Genomic DNA, 18369 nt, shown 5'->3' on the forward strand with positions numbered 1-18369 from the left:
ATTTCACAACGTGTATGGCAAATAGATAGCGCCATTCTGATGACTGGGTGTTTTCTCTATTAACAGATAACCAGGAATAACCACAGAAATATCCACATAGGAGGCCACGGGTGTAACCCAATAACCAAGGTCATAATAACCGTGATGGATAATAATAACCACCGCAATCTGGGCCATAACTGTGTGTTAAACGTTAATCTATCCGAGGTCAAGTCCACATAGGTTATTGTCCACCACACTTTCTTCCACGGGCCATATTAGTAAACAAATCTACAAACGGGTTACCATACTGTTGTGACATGATCTCGAACCCAATCTAGTAGTTTTCTCTGCACACCCTCCACGGGCTCAACCTTCCACCATAATCTATCTCTTTCTGTGAACAACGTGAAACCAACTGATTTTGATTGACAAACAGGTGTAGATTCCGCATGCACCTTGGTGAGTCAACCAAATATTAACACTAGCATAAACAGTAACCCATTGGCTCATTAAACTCACCCTCCACGGGTCAGCAAATAAAATTTGGTAAATTATTCAGCTTGGATGGTCAATTACCAATTAATTTACCATTATTACCAATTAGACTCCTCCTCCCAAATGTGGTGGTGGAGCGTTTTTCTGCGGGTTTTTCTGGGCAAGTGAAAAAAAATGGAAAAGAAAATATTTATGGCTAATAGCATATGACAAATGACATATGGAAAAATACGAAATACAAAATACGAAATACGAAGAACGAAATGGAAAAATCACTAATCGGGAATGAAAAAAAAAGTTTTTCACCAAAAAATAAAATGAGTCAGGCAAAAAGATATTCACTACGTGGGTTTCACAGCCCATGCATTGCTAATTAAAAAAATATTTATCCAAGAGAGTATTCCATATGCTTTAACCAAATCAAGCAAATAGAAATGGAAGATGATATCCTTAAGCAAGAAAATAATGGTTCGAATCGAATCGAATCGAATCGAATCGAATCGAACACTGTAGGCAAAAAGGGATCCGTGGCCAGATAACCCTTATTGGAATGGGAACTCATGCAACGTGACCTCTCTACCAGCAGAGAACACCCCGTACCCTTGTTGTTTGCCTTTGCTTGTTTCTGCTTTAAAGGTTATCAACAATGGTTTAAGGTTATCGCTGTCTTATCCAAAACCTTAATGAATCCACATTCTCAAGGGTCTTGCTTTATCGTTACTCTTATCATGCCGTACAGCCGTCAGCCTATCTGTCTCTGTCTCTGTCTCACCGTCTATTCTTTTTCTCTTTCTTTCTTGCTAGTTTTCTTTTTTTTTCAATATACTACAGATTCCCAATACAGAGACCCTTTGTTGACGAAATCTCTACAGCCTCCACGTTCTTCCAAGTTCCTTTAACTTCTATTGTTCGTACAACGTTCACTCTCCCATCCTTACCCTTTTCTATTTAATATTTCGTGATTTAGACTTTTTTGGCTTAACCCTTTTATTTTTAAACACATTCGATACATCAACACTCTTCTCTATTAATAGATCAAACTGGTGTTACCCAACCCTTCCGTCTCACTACCCTCCTTTCTTTTTCTTGTCGTTTATACTCAATTGGTTTAATAGACACTATTAAATATGTAAACAATACTTAAGTACACGTTTGCCCCCATAATGGATTGTAATTAGGGCCTGATTTTAGGTTTGAAATCTCATCACCTGTTTTGCCAAGATGTAGAGAAAATAGAAAACATGATCCAGGCCCACCACGTGGATTCATTTTTCTTTTCTGTTGGGATCCACCACACTTTCCCTTTCAGATTAATATAGTTAATTGTGAAAACTATGCACGTTAAGAGTTATACAATTTAAGCTATGTGTATTTTACAACTATTTATTGCACATGCGTGTCGAAATGCTTGGCTGTACCGTTTAGGAAAATTAATCGAAGTGTCTTAATATGGTTTGATTAAAATTATATATATATATATATTTATTGTAGGTCGGTTACTTACAAAATAACCGTAATAAAAAAAATATGTAAATAAAAAATGTAAATAATATTGATCCGTTCATCCGCCAAAATCAATTCGATCTCTTTACGATGTAGGCTTAAACACTTTCTTAAACCCATGCCATCCAGACACTCCTAATCCTTGTAAATTTTTAGGACTAGTTTGGGTATTGCTACTCGAACCACTGGCTGTGTTAGGGTTAGGGCTTGTAGTGGAATGAGATGGTGATTGGATAGTGGTGTTTTGGCTTTCTTCGTTATTAAGGGTATTATTATTAAGAGATGGGCTAGTAGATGTCTTTGCGTTGATGTTTTGGATTATATCATGCGTATGCAAATGAGGACGAGGATGAGATGCACTTGAGGTTTCACTTAAAACATCTTTTTTGTCATTGGCAAGTATATTTCCTTGTAATTCACGTTTATCCCGTAATAAGTCTTCTACTCTGCTTTCTAGTAACTCCACACGATCTTGTAATCTCATATTTTCATTCATCACCTCACTATTCCGTTTCATGGTTCTTTCTAAATCTTCCTTCAGATCAATCGGTATATTAGAATCAGGTTTGGATAACTTAGCCTTTCGATCTTTCTCTTCAATGTTTTTTTTCAATTCCAAAATCTTTAATTTCAAATCATTATTCTCATCCGCCAATGTCTCAGTCTTTAATCTATTATTGATCAATTCATTAGCAATTTGAACATGCTCACGATTCAAAACAGTATAATCATGTTCCAATTTTTTAACTTCTTTTTGTAATTGTTTATTTTGAATACGAACAGTTTCATATTGTTCTTCTTTTTGCTTTTCCACTTCATGAATTTCATAATACTCTTCTTTGTACCGATTTAATGAAATTGGTGTGATTGTCACTTCATTAATCGCATCCTTGACAAATTGATCAATATTATAATTATAAACATCTATCTTGTCTGTGTTTTTTGTCTTTATATTACTACTACTGCTCTTCTTAGATGGGGAGGTCACTGTACCATTAGTACTATATGGATAAGTATTAATACTAGCATTATCATCTGAATTCTCTAATGGTTTATCTTTCAAATAATAATTGAATAATTCACCTTTCAAGAATTCCAATAATTTATCAAATTTCAATTTCTTTAATTTTTCTTGATTCTTCAACATTAATATAACTGCAAATTTTAATATAACTTCAATACCTTCCACAAATATAATATCATAAATTCTTAATACAAATCCTAATGGGAATTTATATGCGAAAAAAGTTAAAAACCATTGTGTAGCATACATGGTAGATCTGATACCTTCACGTCCAAGATGACTATATAACATAGGGGAATTCTCTTCTAACAATCGATCAAATTGATATAATGTAATCATTAATCCTGGCATATCAGTTAAAAAGAAATCACGTAAGCCATATGATTTCATTAATCTAACTAATAGACCAAACGCATCGGATTCCTTTTCGAAATTTAATATTAATGGTGCGGCAATGAATGCCATACCTTGAGTATAACCAACATCAGGATCATAAATTGAATAGACTTTAATTACATTAAATAATGCTTCAGTCTTGGATTCATTCACAAAATTTGTACGCCTAATATCTCTACGAATATTGGCCTCGTGCGGAGTTTCTGCGGTGGATAAAGTTGTATAAATATCTTCAAATTCTTGGGATTTAGAGTTGGCAATCAATTGCCAAATTATACCACGAATTTGGGATGGGATACCATTGGTAATTCGTTCTTCTAATTTTTCAGGTTCATTAGAGGCAACAGTGGGAAAATCATTTACCACTTGGGTCCAGAAAGTCCAATCTACATCTTTTAATGCATTTTCATCATCACCAGGTGTTAAAGGTGGTTCTAATGTAGTATCCTGATTAACAACTAAATTTAATGTCTTTAATAAGCTTGCATATGAATCTCTTAGAATATTTTGACCTTGGTCTAATTGATCTCTATCTTTTTGATCTGCCTTATTATAATGACTGCTAGTGGCTTTAAATCTACTTGCAATTAAATTGACTTCCGCATTCTTAGATAATCCACTTGGATCTGCAACTTTACTGTTGCCACGAGGACGGTTTGGAGGTAATTTTGGTGGTTCCGATCTAGCATGTGTTAGAGCAACATTTTTTCTGAAAGTTTCATTCTTCATTTCTTCAGAAAGTGGAGGTGGAACTGCATATTTAGGTTTTGGTCTTTCAGGAATTTTTGGTAATTCTTTATCAGCAGATTTAGAAATAGTAGGAGTATCAGCAATACTATTTTTCTTCCTTGGTGGTAATGTTGGACTAATGTTCTTTCTTAGTTCAGATACTGTTTTTCTTGGAGGAAGTTTAGGAGAAACTGGCTTAGTTTCGATAGTATCTTCGTTAGAATTCTTCATGTTATCATTGATTCCAAGGGATACCTCTTTTGCAGCATCAATATCGGGCTCAGTTGAAGCAATATTAAGCTGGTTGGAAGATTTAATTCCTTCTTTGGTTTCTGGATTCATGGAAGGCAATTTATTTTCATCATCCGCCACAATTTTAGGGACATTAATAACAGGATTATCGACACTAACTTCCACTGGTACAGGTCTTCCAATACTTCTATTGCTAGTATGTTCTACCACCGGCTCAGAGACTGGTAGTGGGGCAGTTTCCATATGTGGTTCGGTAACTGATTTGGCGGCTAGTTCTGAGACAGATTCTGCCACAGATTCTTCAATTGGTCTTGTAGTCGGAGGAATGATTGATTCTATTTCTGGTTTAACGATTGGTGTAACATCTGATTCAGCGATTGATTCCACTATTGACTCAGCTGCTGGTCTAGCAACTGATTCAGCTATTGGATTAGCTTCTGGTTCAGTAATTAGTTCTGTAGGTAGTTTGGAGACTGGCTCAACAGCTGGCTCAATTGCTGTCTCAGCTACTGGTTCTGTAACTAGTTTACTGGTTGGATTTGTAACTAGCTCATTTATTGGTTCTGCAACAGGTTCCACTAGTTGTTTAATAATTGGTTCATTTACTGGCTTAGATACTGGCTCAGGGGCTGGCTCGGGGGCTGGCTCGGATACTGGTTCAAGTACTGGTTCGATTACTGGTTCCACTACTGGTTCGACGGTAGGCTTAGATTTAGGTTCAACAGTAGGCTCGGCTTTGGATCCAACGGGAGGCTCGGCTTTAGGTTCAACGGTAGGCTTAGTCTTAGGTTCAATTTCTGTTTCAACTACCGATTCAATTGCAGGTTTAGTTACTGGCTCAACCACTGGCTCGGTAATTGGTGTCTTAGTTGGTGCTAATGGTGGTTCTAAACCTGGGCCAGCATCTTTTTCAGAACCAAGTGTAGAAATATTTTGTGATGCAGCAACTTCGGATATTTTATCAACAGCAGAAGAATCTATGGAGTTCAGGAAAGGGTTTGTTTCTGAATCCAATGGTTGTTTAATGTCTGGTTTATGTCTTTCGAAAACAGGTTTTCTACGTTCAGGAATTTGTGGTATTTGCTTTAATTCCGAATCTTGATTATCAGTAACTGGCTTTCTATATTCTGGTACAAATGGTTTGGAGATTGAAGTTTTCTCATCTGTACTTGTACCTTTTTCTTCAGAAAATTCGTGGAGATTAGGCTGTATTGTATTAATGGTTTCATTAGGTGGGTTACTAACATCTTTTTTAGGATTTACATCAAACGAACTTTCCACTGGAGTGACAGTATTAGAAATATGTGCTTCTTTGGTGTGAGAAATACCTGGTGGAGAAGTTAAACCAAAGATTTGATCTACTGGGGTTATTGGGGCAGGATCTCTTTTTATGTCCAGGCGTGGAGGTTGTTTTCTAATAGGTGGTTTACGAAAGAGCATGTCATTTGCCTGTTCGTCATCGTCATCGTCATCATCCTCGTCATAATTATCATCCATATCATTTGTCTTTCCACCATCGAGGAAGTCGAAATCGTCTATAAGAGCGTTCAAATTAGCAGCAACATGTTTATTTCTTCTTTCAGCAATCACTGCAGGATCTTCCTCTTCTTCTTCTCCAGCATTTTCCTTGTTTATTGGAGCATTCAAATCATCGTCTAAATCATTCTGGAGTTTTAATTCATGTGTAAAATCTCCTTCCCCTGCTTCATGAAACAGCTCTTCATCAGATTCATCGTTTTTAACGTCAGGATCAACGTTCTGATCCGTTGTTGATTTGGAAGCGCCGAAGTCTGTATTACTATTTGCTTGCAAAGCTGCAATTCTTGCAGCTACACCACCAGTTACACCACCTTTAATTGGACTACTATCAATGGAAGATTCTTCGTTCATAGAGGCGTTACTACTAGTAACATTCGAATTTGAATTAGAATTGAGGTTACTATTTTTACCTTGTTTCTTGTTGCCCTTCTTCTTTTTGGCCATAGCGTGTTATTTTTATGAATTTATTTTTATTGAATTATGTATTATTACTCAATAAAAATCGGTTGTCAGATCGAACAAATTTCTTAATCACAATCTATAACAAAGTTCAAATATCTTAAAAAATGTCTTTTGTTGATATTTGTTACATATCCTTAATTTGAAAGTGGGAACTGTCTCAGATTTCTGTTGGTCCGATGTCTAGTGCCTCCATCAGTATTTTCCGGAATCAACAATGACGACAGTAAATATTAGCATGTGACACAATTAGAGGTGGTGTACGGAATAAGCTTTGTCAACAAACAAGAAACTGTTGATAGCAGTCAATACTGCCATAGAGGTAATGATACAACACTATGTGTAAGGTATATCGAATTAACGTGCATTGAATTATTCACTAAGTATGACAATTGAGTGCATATTTTAGAGAAATATAAACCCTAAGGGAAAAAAAAATTTAGCTAAAAACCCTAAGCAGGGAAAAAATGGGGTAAAAATTACAATTATATAAAGTTAAATAAACAACTGTATAAGTTTGTATAGGTATTACACTTTATTTTGGAAAAAATAAAGACGGAATAGTAAGATATAAATTTTTATCAAGTATCTCAAAATAAAAAGACAAATTTATAAAAAAAAAGCTTAATGTGGGAGATAAAAGAAAGGTTATCTATTACTGGAAATAATACTTAATTATTTATCTGGTTCCGTGGTCTCTTGCTCTGGTGTGTTAGGCTGAGCAATTTTGGGAGACGTATAAGTTGATGTAAGATTAGCTGCATTGTTAGCATTAGGTGGAGTCTCTTGATCATCAAATAAATAATTATAAACATCATCCATTGTAGTAGTATTAAACATTGTTGGGGCAATTCCAAATGTACTATATGCAGTCTGATCAGCCCAAATAGGTAAGATTGCCTTAGAGGGTTCGGTATTTTGATTATCTGTATTTTGTTTAGCTGTGTTAACATTTATAATGCCTTCTGTTTCGGCTGTGTTTGTCGCTGTAGAAGTTGTACTAACAAAATTAGTTGAAGAAGTTCCATTTGTAACTAAGACTGATGGAGAATTTGGGATCGAATAAATATGATTAGTGTTTGAGTTTGGCAGAATATTGATAGAATTACCTGCATTGAAAGCAGCTTGTTTAGGAAAATGTGGAGATGGGATATCTATGGGTTTTATTTGGATAGGTATATTTTGATTAGGTAAATTGGTCATTCCGGGATTCGTTACTGCGTTTGAATTAGTTTGTGATTGTGATAAAAATTGAGACATTGGAGAGAGTCCAATGTTTGAATTCGGGATTGAAGAAGGTAATGCTGTTTGAGTAGATGTTAACCCTGTTTTAACAGGTAATTGTGTTATTATTGTTGAATATTGCTGAGATATATTAGGATTTTTATTTAGCTGGGACTGTTGTTGAAGATGTGCTTGCATTTGAGCTTGGATTTGTGGTGGAGGTGTTAAGTTTCCATTCGAGCTTGACAGTAACTTCATTAAATCACTAAAGCTGGAAGATGTTTCTATACTCGGCGAATTATTTATTCTACAGTCAAAATTTGGAGTGGTTGTAATAATTTTACCATTAATATTTATGGGTCCACTGTTTCCCATAGCAAAATTCTCTCCCAGCGTGGTATTATTATTTTGCTCTGTAATATAATTATAATGGTTATAATAATTGTGTCCATTGTTTCTAGAAACAACTGGAGGGTTGGTAGGAATTGTATTGGCAAAAGAATGTTCCATATTAATATTAGAAATATCCAATTCGTTCATTTCCTTCTTTAAATAATTAGAGGAATTTGGCTTAAAATTTGTGAGATCGGTAGAATCCCTGATAACTTTAATGTCTTTTATAAAAGGATCAGCTAAAAATTTTATTACTTGAATATATTTATCGCAATTAACCATTTTTGAGTCTTGGATTCTCTTCAAAATATTTAAGCCTTCTATAATTTGGTTCATATATTGATTTAAATCGTTTGGATTGGTGTAACCTGATACAAAGCTCAATTCATCAATTGCTTTGATATTTTTAGATGAGTTCGAATTATGAATAATTGTTGTCGATTTTTTCAATCTAATTACACTTGATAATGGAATTAATAATGCGTTAAATAAGAAAAACGTACAATACCAAGCATTAAATGGAGTTAGATCGTGGTTATTTATAAAATTTGAGACAGACATGATTGTGTTTTGAGAATTTTCCAGTAGAATTGAGCTTAATCTATCAACTTCAAAACTAAAATCTTTTTTGTCAGCAGTGTAATTATTTGTAATGAAATATTTTCTAATAATGTGTATAATTAAGTACTCCTTTTTCCATTTTAAAAAGTATCTTGTAAATGACAGCCATGGGTATTCATGCAAGTAATTAACCAATGCATTAGAAGAAATATCATTCTGTAAATATTTTGGTTTTTGTTTTAATAGTGTATCTAAGTCTTTAATAAATTTATAACATTTAATAACATTCAAATTTGACTTTTTATTTTTGGTATTTTGATTTTGTATTGAAGAATTAGCTGAAATGGTAGAGTTTGGTGATGAAGAATTATGATCACTTGTTAGTGAAGAAGTAGAAGTAGTCAATGAAGATGACGGTATTGTTGTATGCAAATCATCGGAATATTTGATTGAATCATTTAAGAAGCAATCAATATATAATTGGTTAAGGCGCTGTAATTCTATAATATTCAAATAGATTGAGGGATTAGTGGTATGTTTCTGATTATCATCCATTGATGAAGGGATAGCTATGGAAATTTCGTTATTCTTAGAACTAAAAGTAGAAGAATAGCCGACAAATTGTATTGGCCTATCATAAATTAAAGAAAACTCAAATTCCCTTGAATATAAACAAGACCAAATTCTTCGTCTTTGCTCTCTAATTACTGGATCCTTGATGTTAGAAGGTAGATCTTTATAAAGGCCTAAACTTATTGCCATTCTCATTGAATGACCATGATATAGGTATGCAGTATTTGGTTTATTTCTCCATGATGTGTAATGAGAAAGTAAATATAATGATATAACAAGGGATAATGATGCAGATTCAAATATTTTTTTTGTTAAATGAGACTTTGCATTTTGATAATAAAACCAATCCACGTCGGATAATGTACCATTAGTACAATATGCACCAATAGCTAAAACTGTATTGAATAATAATTGCCATTGATATTTCGAATTAGATTCTAGTTCATTGTTATAAATCTTATACATAGTTTGTTTATGAATTACAGGGAAATATGGATGGAAATTTTTGAAAAATGAATCCATATATCCGGCAGTAACATTTCTTGAACTTAATGAATACGGATCAGTTATAACATTTGAATTCCTTACGATCTCCGTGGTGAAAATATCATTTATCAGACCAAATCTCTTTAAGAGATTACTTATGGAGAAAGCACCATAGTATCCCCTATTGTTTGGATCAACATTCAAAAATCCCATCCCATCTTCTTTAGTCGATAAATCTTCTTCTTCTGACCAATCAAACCCTAAAAACGCATCATTGGGTAATGATGATTGTGGTATTGAATACTTATCCTTGATAATTTTTTCTAATTTTATTTTTGTTTTTGATACTGACCCAGGTCGTGCAGATTTGGTAATTGAAGGCTGCATGTGTTGTAAAGTTATATGTCGGCTTGAGGAAGATGAAAAAGAAGGTGAAGGGGTTGAGTGATGAGATGATTGTGGTGAGATTTCATTAATAATCTCATAATTAGTTATCGTCTCCAATAAATTAGTCTTTAATATTGGGGATGAAGTATTATGCAATAGGGCTGTTGGGTTAGTAGATTGTAGCTCCTTCAGTAACTGGATTCTTACTGATCGTTTCAATAGATCACTCATTTTAGATATTGAATCTAACTTTAAAATTTTTTCAATATCAGTTTGAGGAAATATTTCCCTAAACAACAACTCTAGAATACTCAATCTATTCTCTACTTTAGTTAAATGATTCCTTGTTAATGGAGATCTTTTAGCCCTTGGAGAATAGCAGCATTCCCAGATATTTTTTAGACATTTGGCACATTTTGGTTTCTCTTTGGAACATTTTAACTTCTTGAGACGGCATGAGTCGCAAGCTTGGTCATTGAGTAAACTTGTATCTTTCATCAATGTGACAATGCTCATAAAAGGTCAGATTCCAAAAGGTAAAATAAAAAAGTAAAAAAAGAAGGAATGAATATATAGTATTAACGTGGTGATGTAGAAATGATGAAGAAAAGTAATATCTATTTCTATTTGAATAATAACTAAAGTGTGTTTGATGTATCTTTGTTTTCTGAATAGTCTATAATAAACACATTAATGAATAAAAAAAAGGAAGTGATGGCCTAAGAAAATTTCCAAAAGGTATTAATTTTTTTTATGATTCTTTAATATCTTATGTTATTTGTAAAGAACGGTTTTGTAATGAAAAACTTTGTAATCTAGGCTTACTTAAACAATTTCGTGAGTCCTTTTTTTTTTAGTTTTAGTATTAATTCTAATCTTGAAATCGTATACTCGGCTGTCCATGAAATTTTACCAGCTTCACCAATTTCAGTGAAAATATAATTGAATTCTCCGCCTGATTGTTTGTTTTTGCCCCACTCAGATTGTTTGCGGGGAACTGACAAAGCAAGGACTAGCCCGGCAGGAATAGGAATTTACCGAATATGGTAATAGAATACCTTAAGGTATTTTTAGCCGACGGAAATACCCTATTAGGAAAGTCCCACGGTTATCCCCCACGGAGGTAAAGTTGAAGAAAAGAGGGGTCTATTTGAACAGTAAATCAAGGGATATACATTAAAATGGTAAGTAATATTAGAAGTGTAATATATATCTATGGTTATATAAATAGTAATATACAGTATATCATATGGCAGGATAATATAAAACAAAGTAAAATTAAATAAAAGTAAACGTTACAATATTAATAGTAAAGTGATGGCAGAAAAAAAAAGGTGAGCTTTAATATTGCGAACAATAGACACTACTAGACTAAGCTCTTTGAAAGCTTCTCCTTATCTTCAGCGCTTAACATTTTCAAAACTTCTGATAATCCGATAATTGAATTATCATGATCATTTCTAATAGATTTAGCTAATTCTTGAGCAAATTTTTCTAGTTTTAAGCCCTTCAATTTTTCTTCAACGACATGGTAGTTTTCTTCGATCCAAACGGCAACACTTTTATCATCTTCAATTGTAATATCTTTAGAATACCAACTTCTTAATCTAGCCATCTTTTCCAGTCTACTGGAAGTCTTTAATTCCTTGTCTAGACGACGAATCAAATATTCTTCGTTTAATCTTCTTCTCAATCTCCAGAAGAAGAATCTACGAGATTCGCTCCATTCTAATTCCTTCCTAATGGTATCCTTAGCTAACATACGGCCGGTTCTGTCATGTAAATCAGCAAATTGAACACTGATTTGACTATAGACTGGGTATAATTGTTTTTCACGTAACGATAATTTCTTGCTTAGTTCTTGGTGTTCTTCAGTGCTTAGTTTACTGTTCATTAATTGTTCTTTCAAATCACGGTATTTCTTGTCCAATCTTGCCATAGTGGATAATAATTTTTCCCTACGATACTTAATACCAACCATACCTTCTGGTTCTAAGACACCAGCTCTTGAGTCTACATCAGCATACATTTCCATCTGTTCTGGATTAATGGTTGGATCAACAACAACCCAAGAACCACCTCTTAGTTCACCAGTTGGTGGAATATAGATGAAAATTGGTTGTTTATATTCAACTAAAGCATCAACAATGAAAGAACCATATTTCAAAACTTCATTGAACATATCACGCTGACCACCAGAGAAACCTCTCCAATTAGCTAAAATCATTAGTGGTAATTGTTCACCATGGTTAAAATCTTTAATGGCTTGAGCTGTCTTGAAAGCAGAATTTGGATACCAAACTTGGCCAGCTTCTTGAACCAAAGTTTCAGTGGAATCTGGATTGGCTGGGTCAGCTGGAATAATAGTCTCAACTGTTTGAGTAGATACAGCGATGACACCCATTGGGATACCACCTAAACGAGCTCTACCTACAACAACACCCTTAGCCCAACCAGACAAAGTTTCAAAGAATGAGCCTTTATCGAATAACCCGTATTCAAATCCGTTTGGGCCATCGCGACCTTCAATCATCCATCTGACATCATAAGGAGCTTTATCACCTGGTGGGCAATAATCAACAGATCTATCCCACTTATCATCCGATTCCAGAATTGGAACTGGCATATTACGTTTGGCGGGAATATAGGACAACCACTTCATAATTTGTTGAACAGCAGCTAAATCGTCGGGAGCAGTCAAATGAGAGACACCATTATTGTACATGATTTGAGTACCACCTAATTGCAAGTTGGATGTGTAAACTTCCTTACCTAGAACCTTATTAATGGCAGGAGCACCTGTTAAAATAATTGGTTGACCTTCAATTTGAATGGCTCTTTGACCTAACCTAACCAAATAAGCACCAATACCGACAGATCTACATGTGACTAAAGTAATGGTGAAAATATCAGTGTATGCTCTTGAAGTTGCACCAGCGATTAAACCAGAACCTCTCAAACATTCTACACCTAACCCATCTTCTGAACCAATAATTGTTTTGATAACATGTCTTTGTTCACCATTTTCCACAATTGGCTCAGTAACAACAGATCCTTCTTTACCGTATTTCTTTAATTCTTCAATGCCAGAATCATTTAAGTACAGATACTTGAAACCCTTGGCTTCAGAAGTTGGATCATTCCAAGCAACTTGGTACAATGGAACCAATTCATCAGCAATACCAATTCTAGCACCAGAATTTGCAGATAAGTAAATTCTTGGAATACCCAACTTTCTAGCATATTCGGTGACTTTATTAAAGAATTCATCTTCTTGTGGACCAAAAGACCCAATTTTGAAGGTGATATCATTAGCAACAATAACAAATTGACGGCCACGAGGGTATTCAGGAGTCTTGACAGTAACTTTGAAAGCAACCATACCAATGTTGTTTGCACCAGCTTCACGTTCGACTTCAGCTAATTCACCATTTTCATCTTCGATCAATTCGTTAGCAACAAAGAAATCATCATCTAATTTAACCTTTGGAGAATGTTTAGTCCATTCTAAAACTGCAGCTTGATGGAATAATTCAGGGAAATCGTATACATAAGTAGTACCCATTAAATGAGCCTTGTAACGTTTTGGTTGTAGCCATTCTTTGACAGGGTATGGAGTAGCAATTGGTCTTAAATGCATAGAACCTGGTTTACCCAAAGACTTGAAAACCCATTCACCTTTAGCATTCTTAATTTCAATGTACAATTCACTCTTGACAACATAACCAGAAACATTATTAATTAGAGCACGTAATGGTACTGGAGCACCTGTTTCTGGATCTTTGATGATGATACGGATTTCAGCAGAAGTAACACGTAATCTCATTAATCTCTTACCGAATCTACCCAAGAAACCACCAAAAGCGGCTTCAACATCTTCTGGAGAAACATCAAAGACTGCAGAGAAGTGAATGAAAATATGGTTCAAGTCGGAATTAGAAGTATCTAAGATTTCTAAGTTGTCTAAGATATCACTCATTAATCTATGAGCTTCAGAAGTCAAATATTCTTGAATTGATACATCTTCACGAATGCTACCTGTTCTAATTATACCTCTTGTGAAAAATCTTTTATCTAATGGAGATGTCTTACTAACAGCTTCATAGACATGAATATTTCTATTTTCAGTAAAGATTGGTTTGATATCAAAATTGGCCATTCTACCCAATTCTAATTGGAAAGCCAAAGCAGGTTCAATATGACGAATAGTTTCATCTTCAGAATAGTTTGGACCCTTAAAGGTATAATACTTTGGATAAGAACCATCATCGAAACCAAACAAGAAAGTAATACGACGGATACCTGACTTTACTAGTACTTGTTTGTTTAAATTCAATATTTCACTTAATCTCTTCAAAACATCAGTCTCAGAAGAAAACCCTTCAGTAGAATGTACGTAAACATTGATAATGTTACTTAAAGATGTTGGATTGTTTGATGATCTATCTGGAGCTGGGCCAGCGGAGTTTCCGGTATTATGATGATGTTTTGGAATAACATCAACACTTTGGGTGATAGCATCATCTACGTCATCTAAATGATCGACAGCTGATAGAATACCAGTTCTTAATGGGGCATTTTCACTATCGACAACATAAGATAAATCAGAAACAGAAACAGCTCTATTCATACCAAATTTATTTTTAACTAATGGGATTGCAGAGAATGCGGCAGAAGGTAACTGGAATTTCCATTCACAAATTGGGTTATTGGTACCATCATGAACTTTAACATCTGCAACAGTGTAAGCTCTATACGCACGACGTACATAAACCTGAGCAGCAGCAGCACAAACTGAGTGATCAGAATGGTTTAAGAAAGGTGTTAAAACATCAAAAACAACATATTTTGAATCAATCAAATCTTTCAATACTTCCAAGTCTGGTTCAGAACGTTTAGGATGGGTATCACCATAAGCAGTTTTAACAACTGAGGATTTCAAGATGTGTTCAATCTGTTCAGTTCTTTCCTTAACAGAAGGTAGTGCACCTTGAATTAAGATTTCTCTTGCCTGTAAAGCTACTTTAGCAGTAGCTTTGGATTCTAATTCTACAATATGTTGCAAAGGATCAGCAATAATACTTGCAATATCAGAAGATAATTTACATAGAGGTTGGTAGTGTTTTAGAATGGCCAAGATTAAATTATTTTTGGCAGATATTCTTGAATGAGATAAAACTATTAATACAACTTTATCTAAATCATCAGGGTTTTCATCACGTAATTTTAAGATAACATTTTCTTCCCTAACGTTTGGACCGTTAAATAATTTTTCAACATTGTAATATTCTTCCAATAATTTCACAAATATGGAATGTTCATGATGTTCCAAGCCATTTTCAAATCTCTTTGTAATATCTAATAATGGTTCAATAGTTGTCTTAAAAAGTAAAATATCAGATTCCGGTATTTTTTCAGAACGTTGTTTTTCAACTTCCAAATCTAGCATTTTCTTCAATTGTCTAGCTGGGAACACGGCATTACGCTTTAGAGATCTATCGACTAATTCATTAAGCTGTTCATCTAATTTAATTGGTAATCTAGAATGTAAAGCAGATACTTGCGATTGCCATTCTGAATAAGGTAAAGTAGGATCTCTTAATACATGGATCAATTGATTTAAAGTAGCATCCATTACAACTTGATTATCATAACCTTTTAAAATATTTTGTAGAGTTGAGATTAAGAATTTGAACTTTTGAACAGGTTTCTTACCTTGAATATTTGGAGAACCGAAGTCCGGTAGCATTCCTTCGAATGGCAAGGCATGTTTAACTTTTGATGGGTCGTCTAGTGTTAAAATGGCAATGATATCACCTGCGGATATGGTTGAACCAGGTTGTTTTAGTAGTTGAACGATACCAGATTCTTGAGCTATTAAGGGCATTTGCATTTTCATAACTTCAACTTCGGCATAAGCTTCACCTGAATTAATATGATCACCGTTTTCAACTAAATATTTAACTAATTTACCTGGAGATGGAGTACGTAATTGTGTTGGATCATTTTCTACTTCTAATAAGGTAGTCATTGAGTCTACTGATAATCTTGTTGAAGCAACTTCATCTTTCCAATAGATGGTATGTGATTTCCCACCAATAGCGATTAGCAAACCACCATCAGATAATTTATGAACAGATACTTCACATTTGGAACCATTGATGAAAAGAGTATATAAGTCATCAGCAGATTTGGCTACGGTAAATTTGAAGCGTTTTCCTTCATGAATAAACTCTATTGGAAACATTGTTTGTAGAAGAACACTGGAAGAAACTTGACCTCTCCTCAAAGATTCTATATATTCATTACAATTGGTTTCAGAAGCGATGAAAGCTTTAGTTGCAGCACCACAGATTACAGCCAAAGTAGGATCTGGTTTTTCGGCAGTCATTTTATGTAAAATCAAATCATCTAGCCAGCCAGTTGTAATGGTATTATCTTCGAAATCTTCGGTTTCTAATAACTTAATCAAATATTCCACAGTGGTCCTAAAGTCACCCCTAATAGATAATTCTTTTAAGGCGACAACCATATGTTTTCTAGAAGCTTGTCTATTTTCACCAAAGGCAAAGATATGACCGAATTGAGAATCAGAGAATGAATGAATGTTACCATTGTTACCCACAGAGAAATAACCCCAAACATTTGAAGATGAACGGAAATTTAATTCATGTAATGAACCACCGGATGGTTTAAAACCTTCATTTGGATCTTCAGAAGTGATACGGCACGCAGTACAATGGCCCTTTGGAACAGGTTTTCTTTGAATCTTTTTGGATTCTTCAGTGGAGAAATCAAAGTCAATTTCTGTAGAAGTATGAGGATTCAAACCATAAAGGACTCTAATATCTTTAATTCTATGTAATGGAATACCCATAGCGATTTGTAATTGGGCAGCAGGTAAGTTTACGCCACTAACCATTTCAGTAGTTGGATGCTCCACTTGTAATCTTGGATTTAATTCTAAGAAATAGAACTTTTCATCTTCGTGACTATACAGATATTCCACAGTACCAGCTGATACGTAACCAACCAATTTCCCCAGTCTTACAGCAGCTTTTTCCATTTCAGTAAAAGTTATAGGTTTAGCAATCGTAACTGGTGCTTCTTCAATAATCTTTTGATGTCTTCTTTGAACAGAACAATCTCTACCGAATAAAGATATATTGTTACCGTATTGATCGGCTAATAATTGGACTTCTAAATGACGAGCCCTACCTGCTAATTTCATAATAAAGATTGGAGAACCTGGAATTTCATTCATAGCTTGATTATAAAGCGATATGAAATCTTCCTCACGTTCTACTTGTCTAATACCTTTACCACCACCACCTTCAGAAGCTTTGATCATTACCGGGAAACCAATCTTTTTAGCCTTCTCAAGACCATCTTCTGGAGAAGAACAGCACCCTTGTTGATAAATATCGTCATCTACAGACACTAGACCTGTCTTTGAATCAATATGAACGGTATCCACGCCAGTCCCAGACCATGGGATACAAGGAACTTTTGCATGTTGTGCAACAATTGTAGAGGAAATTTTATCACCTAATGAACGCATGGCACTACCTGGAGGACCAATAAATAATATTTTTCTATGAGATTGTGCCAATTTTTCAGGTAAATGAGGGTTTTCAGAAGCATGACCCCAACCAGCCCAAACGGCATCTACATCGGTTCTTTCAGCGATATCCACAATTAAATCTACATTAGCATAATTGTTGTTATTTGTTCCTCCTGGAACTTCGATGAATTGATCAGCCATTCTAATATATTCTGAATTTGCCTTTAAATCATCTGGAGTTGCCATAACTACGAATTGAATGATACGATCATTACCAAATGTTTCATAAGACCATTTTCTAATGGACCTAATTTCCTTTACAGCAGCAATACCATTGTTAGCAATTAAGATCTTGGAAATAATCGAATGACCTTCATGAGAAGCGATGAAATCTTTCAAAGGAGATTCATCATTAGATTTGGCAATAGTATTAAACCCAATAAAATTTGAAGGTAAAGTGGAATGTTTTGCAATATAACTCATATTTGAATAAAACCTTTTGTTGCTAATAAATACAGATCTTTTAAAAAATAATAAAGAGGTATTATTGAAGTAGTAGTGCTTATAGGAGGAAGAAAACTTTAATACTTTTATTGAATAATTTCTAATAATCTTTAAAGTAGTTAATGGTAGTTAGAATAATGGAATTAATTAAACAAAGTCGAAGAATAATAACAGATGTGGGGGAGGACGAAAGGATTAATGAGTTTAAAATGGAAAAAAAAATTAAAGAAAAAAATATTGGTAATTGAAGAAGAAATAAAACAAAAGAAAAAATATTAATATGATATCAAAAAATATA

At 34.3% G+C, this 18369-nt stretch overlaps 3 protein-coding genes across 3 annotated transcripts; all 3 read right to left on the reverse strand.

Moving 5' to 3' along the window:
- Positions 1-2065: 2065 nt before the first annotated feature.
- Positions 2066-6364, reverse strand: TBLA0G01790 (uncharacterized protein; the record flags this gene model as incomplete). The annotated part of the gene is made up of 1 exon (XM_004181593.1): positions 2066-6364. One exon carries the CDS (start codon positions 6362-6364, stop codon positions 2066-2068), a length of 4299 nt encoding a protein of 1432 aa, XP_004181641.1.
- Positions 6365-7054: 690 nt separating this feature from the next.
- Positions 7055-10519, reverse strand: GAL4 (galactose-responsive transcription factor GAL4; the record flags this gene model as incomplete). The annotated part of the gene is made up of 1 exon (XM_004181594.1): positions 7055-10519. One exon carries the CDS (start codon positions 10517-10519, stop codon positions 7055-7057), a length of 3465 nt encoding a protein of 1154 aa, XP_004181642.1.
- Positions 10520-11369: 850 nt separating this feature from the next.
- TBLA0G01810 (uncharacterized protein) lies at positions 11370-18050 on the reverse strand (the record flags this gene model as incomplete). Its single annotated transcript, XM_004181595.1, has 1 exon — positions 11370-18050. One exon carries the CDS (start codon positions 18048-18050, stop codon positions 11370-11372), a length of 6681 nt encoding a protein of 2226 aa, XP_004181643.1.
- Positions 18051-18369: the final 319 nt, after the last annotated feature.

The sequence above is a fragment of the Henningerozyma blattae genome, chromosome 7 (genome assembly GCF_000315915.1).
Source record: "Henningerozyma blattae CBS 6284 chromosome 7, complete genome".
In the NCBI taxonomy this organism is placed as follows: domain Eukaryota; kingdom Fungi; phylum Ascomycota; class Saccharomycetes; order Saccharomycetales; family Saccharomycetaceae; genus Henningerozyma; species Henningerozyma blattae.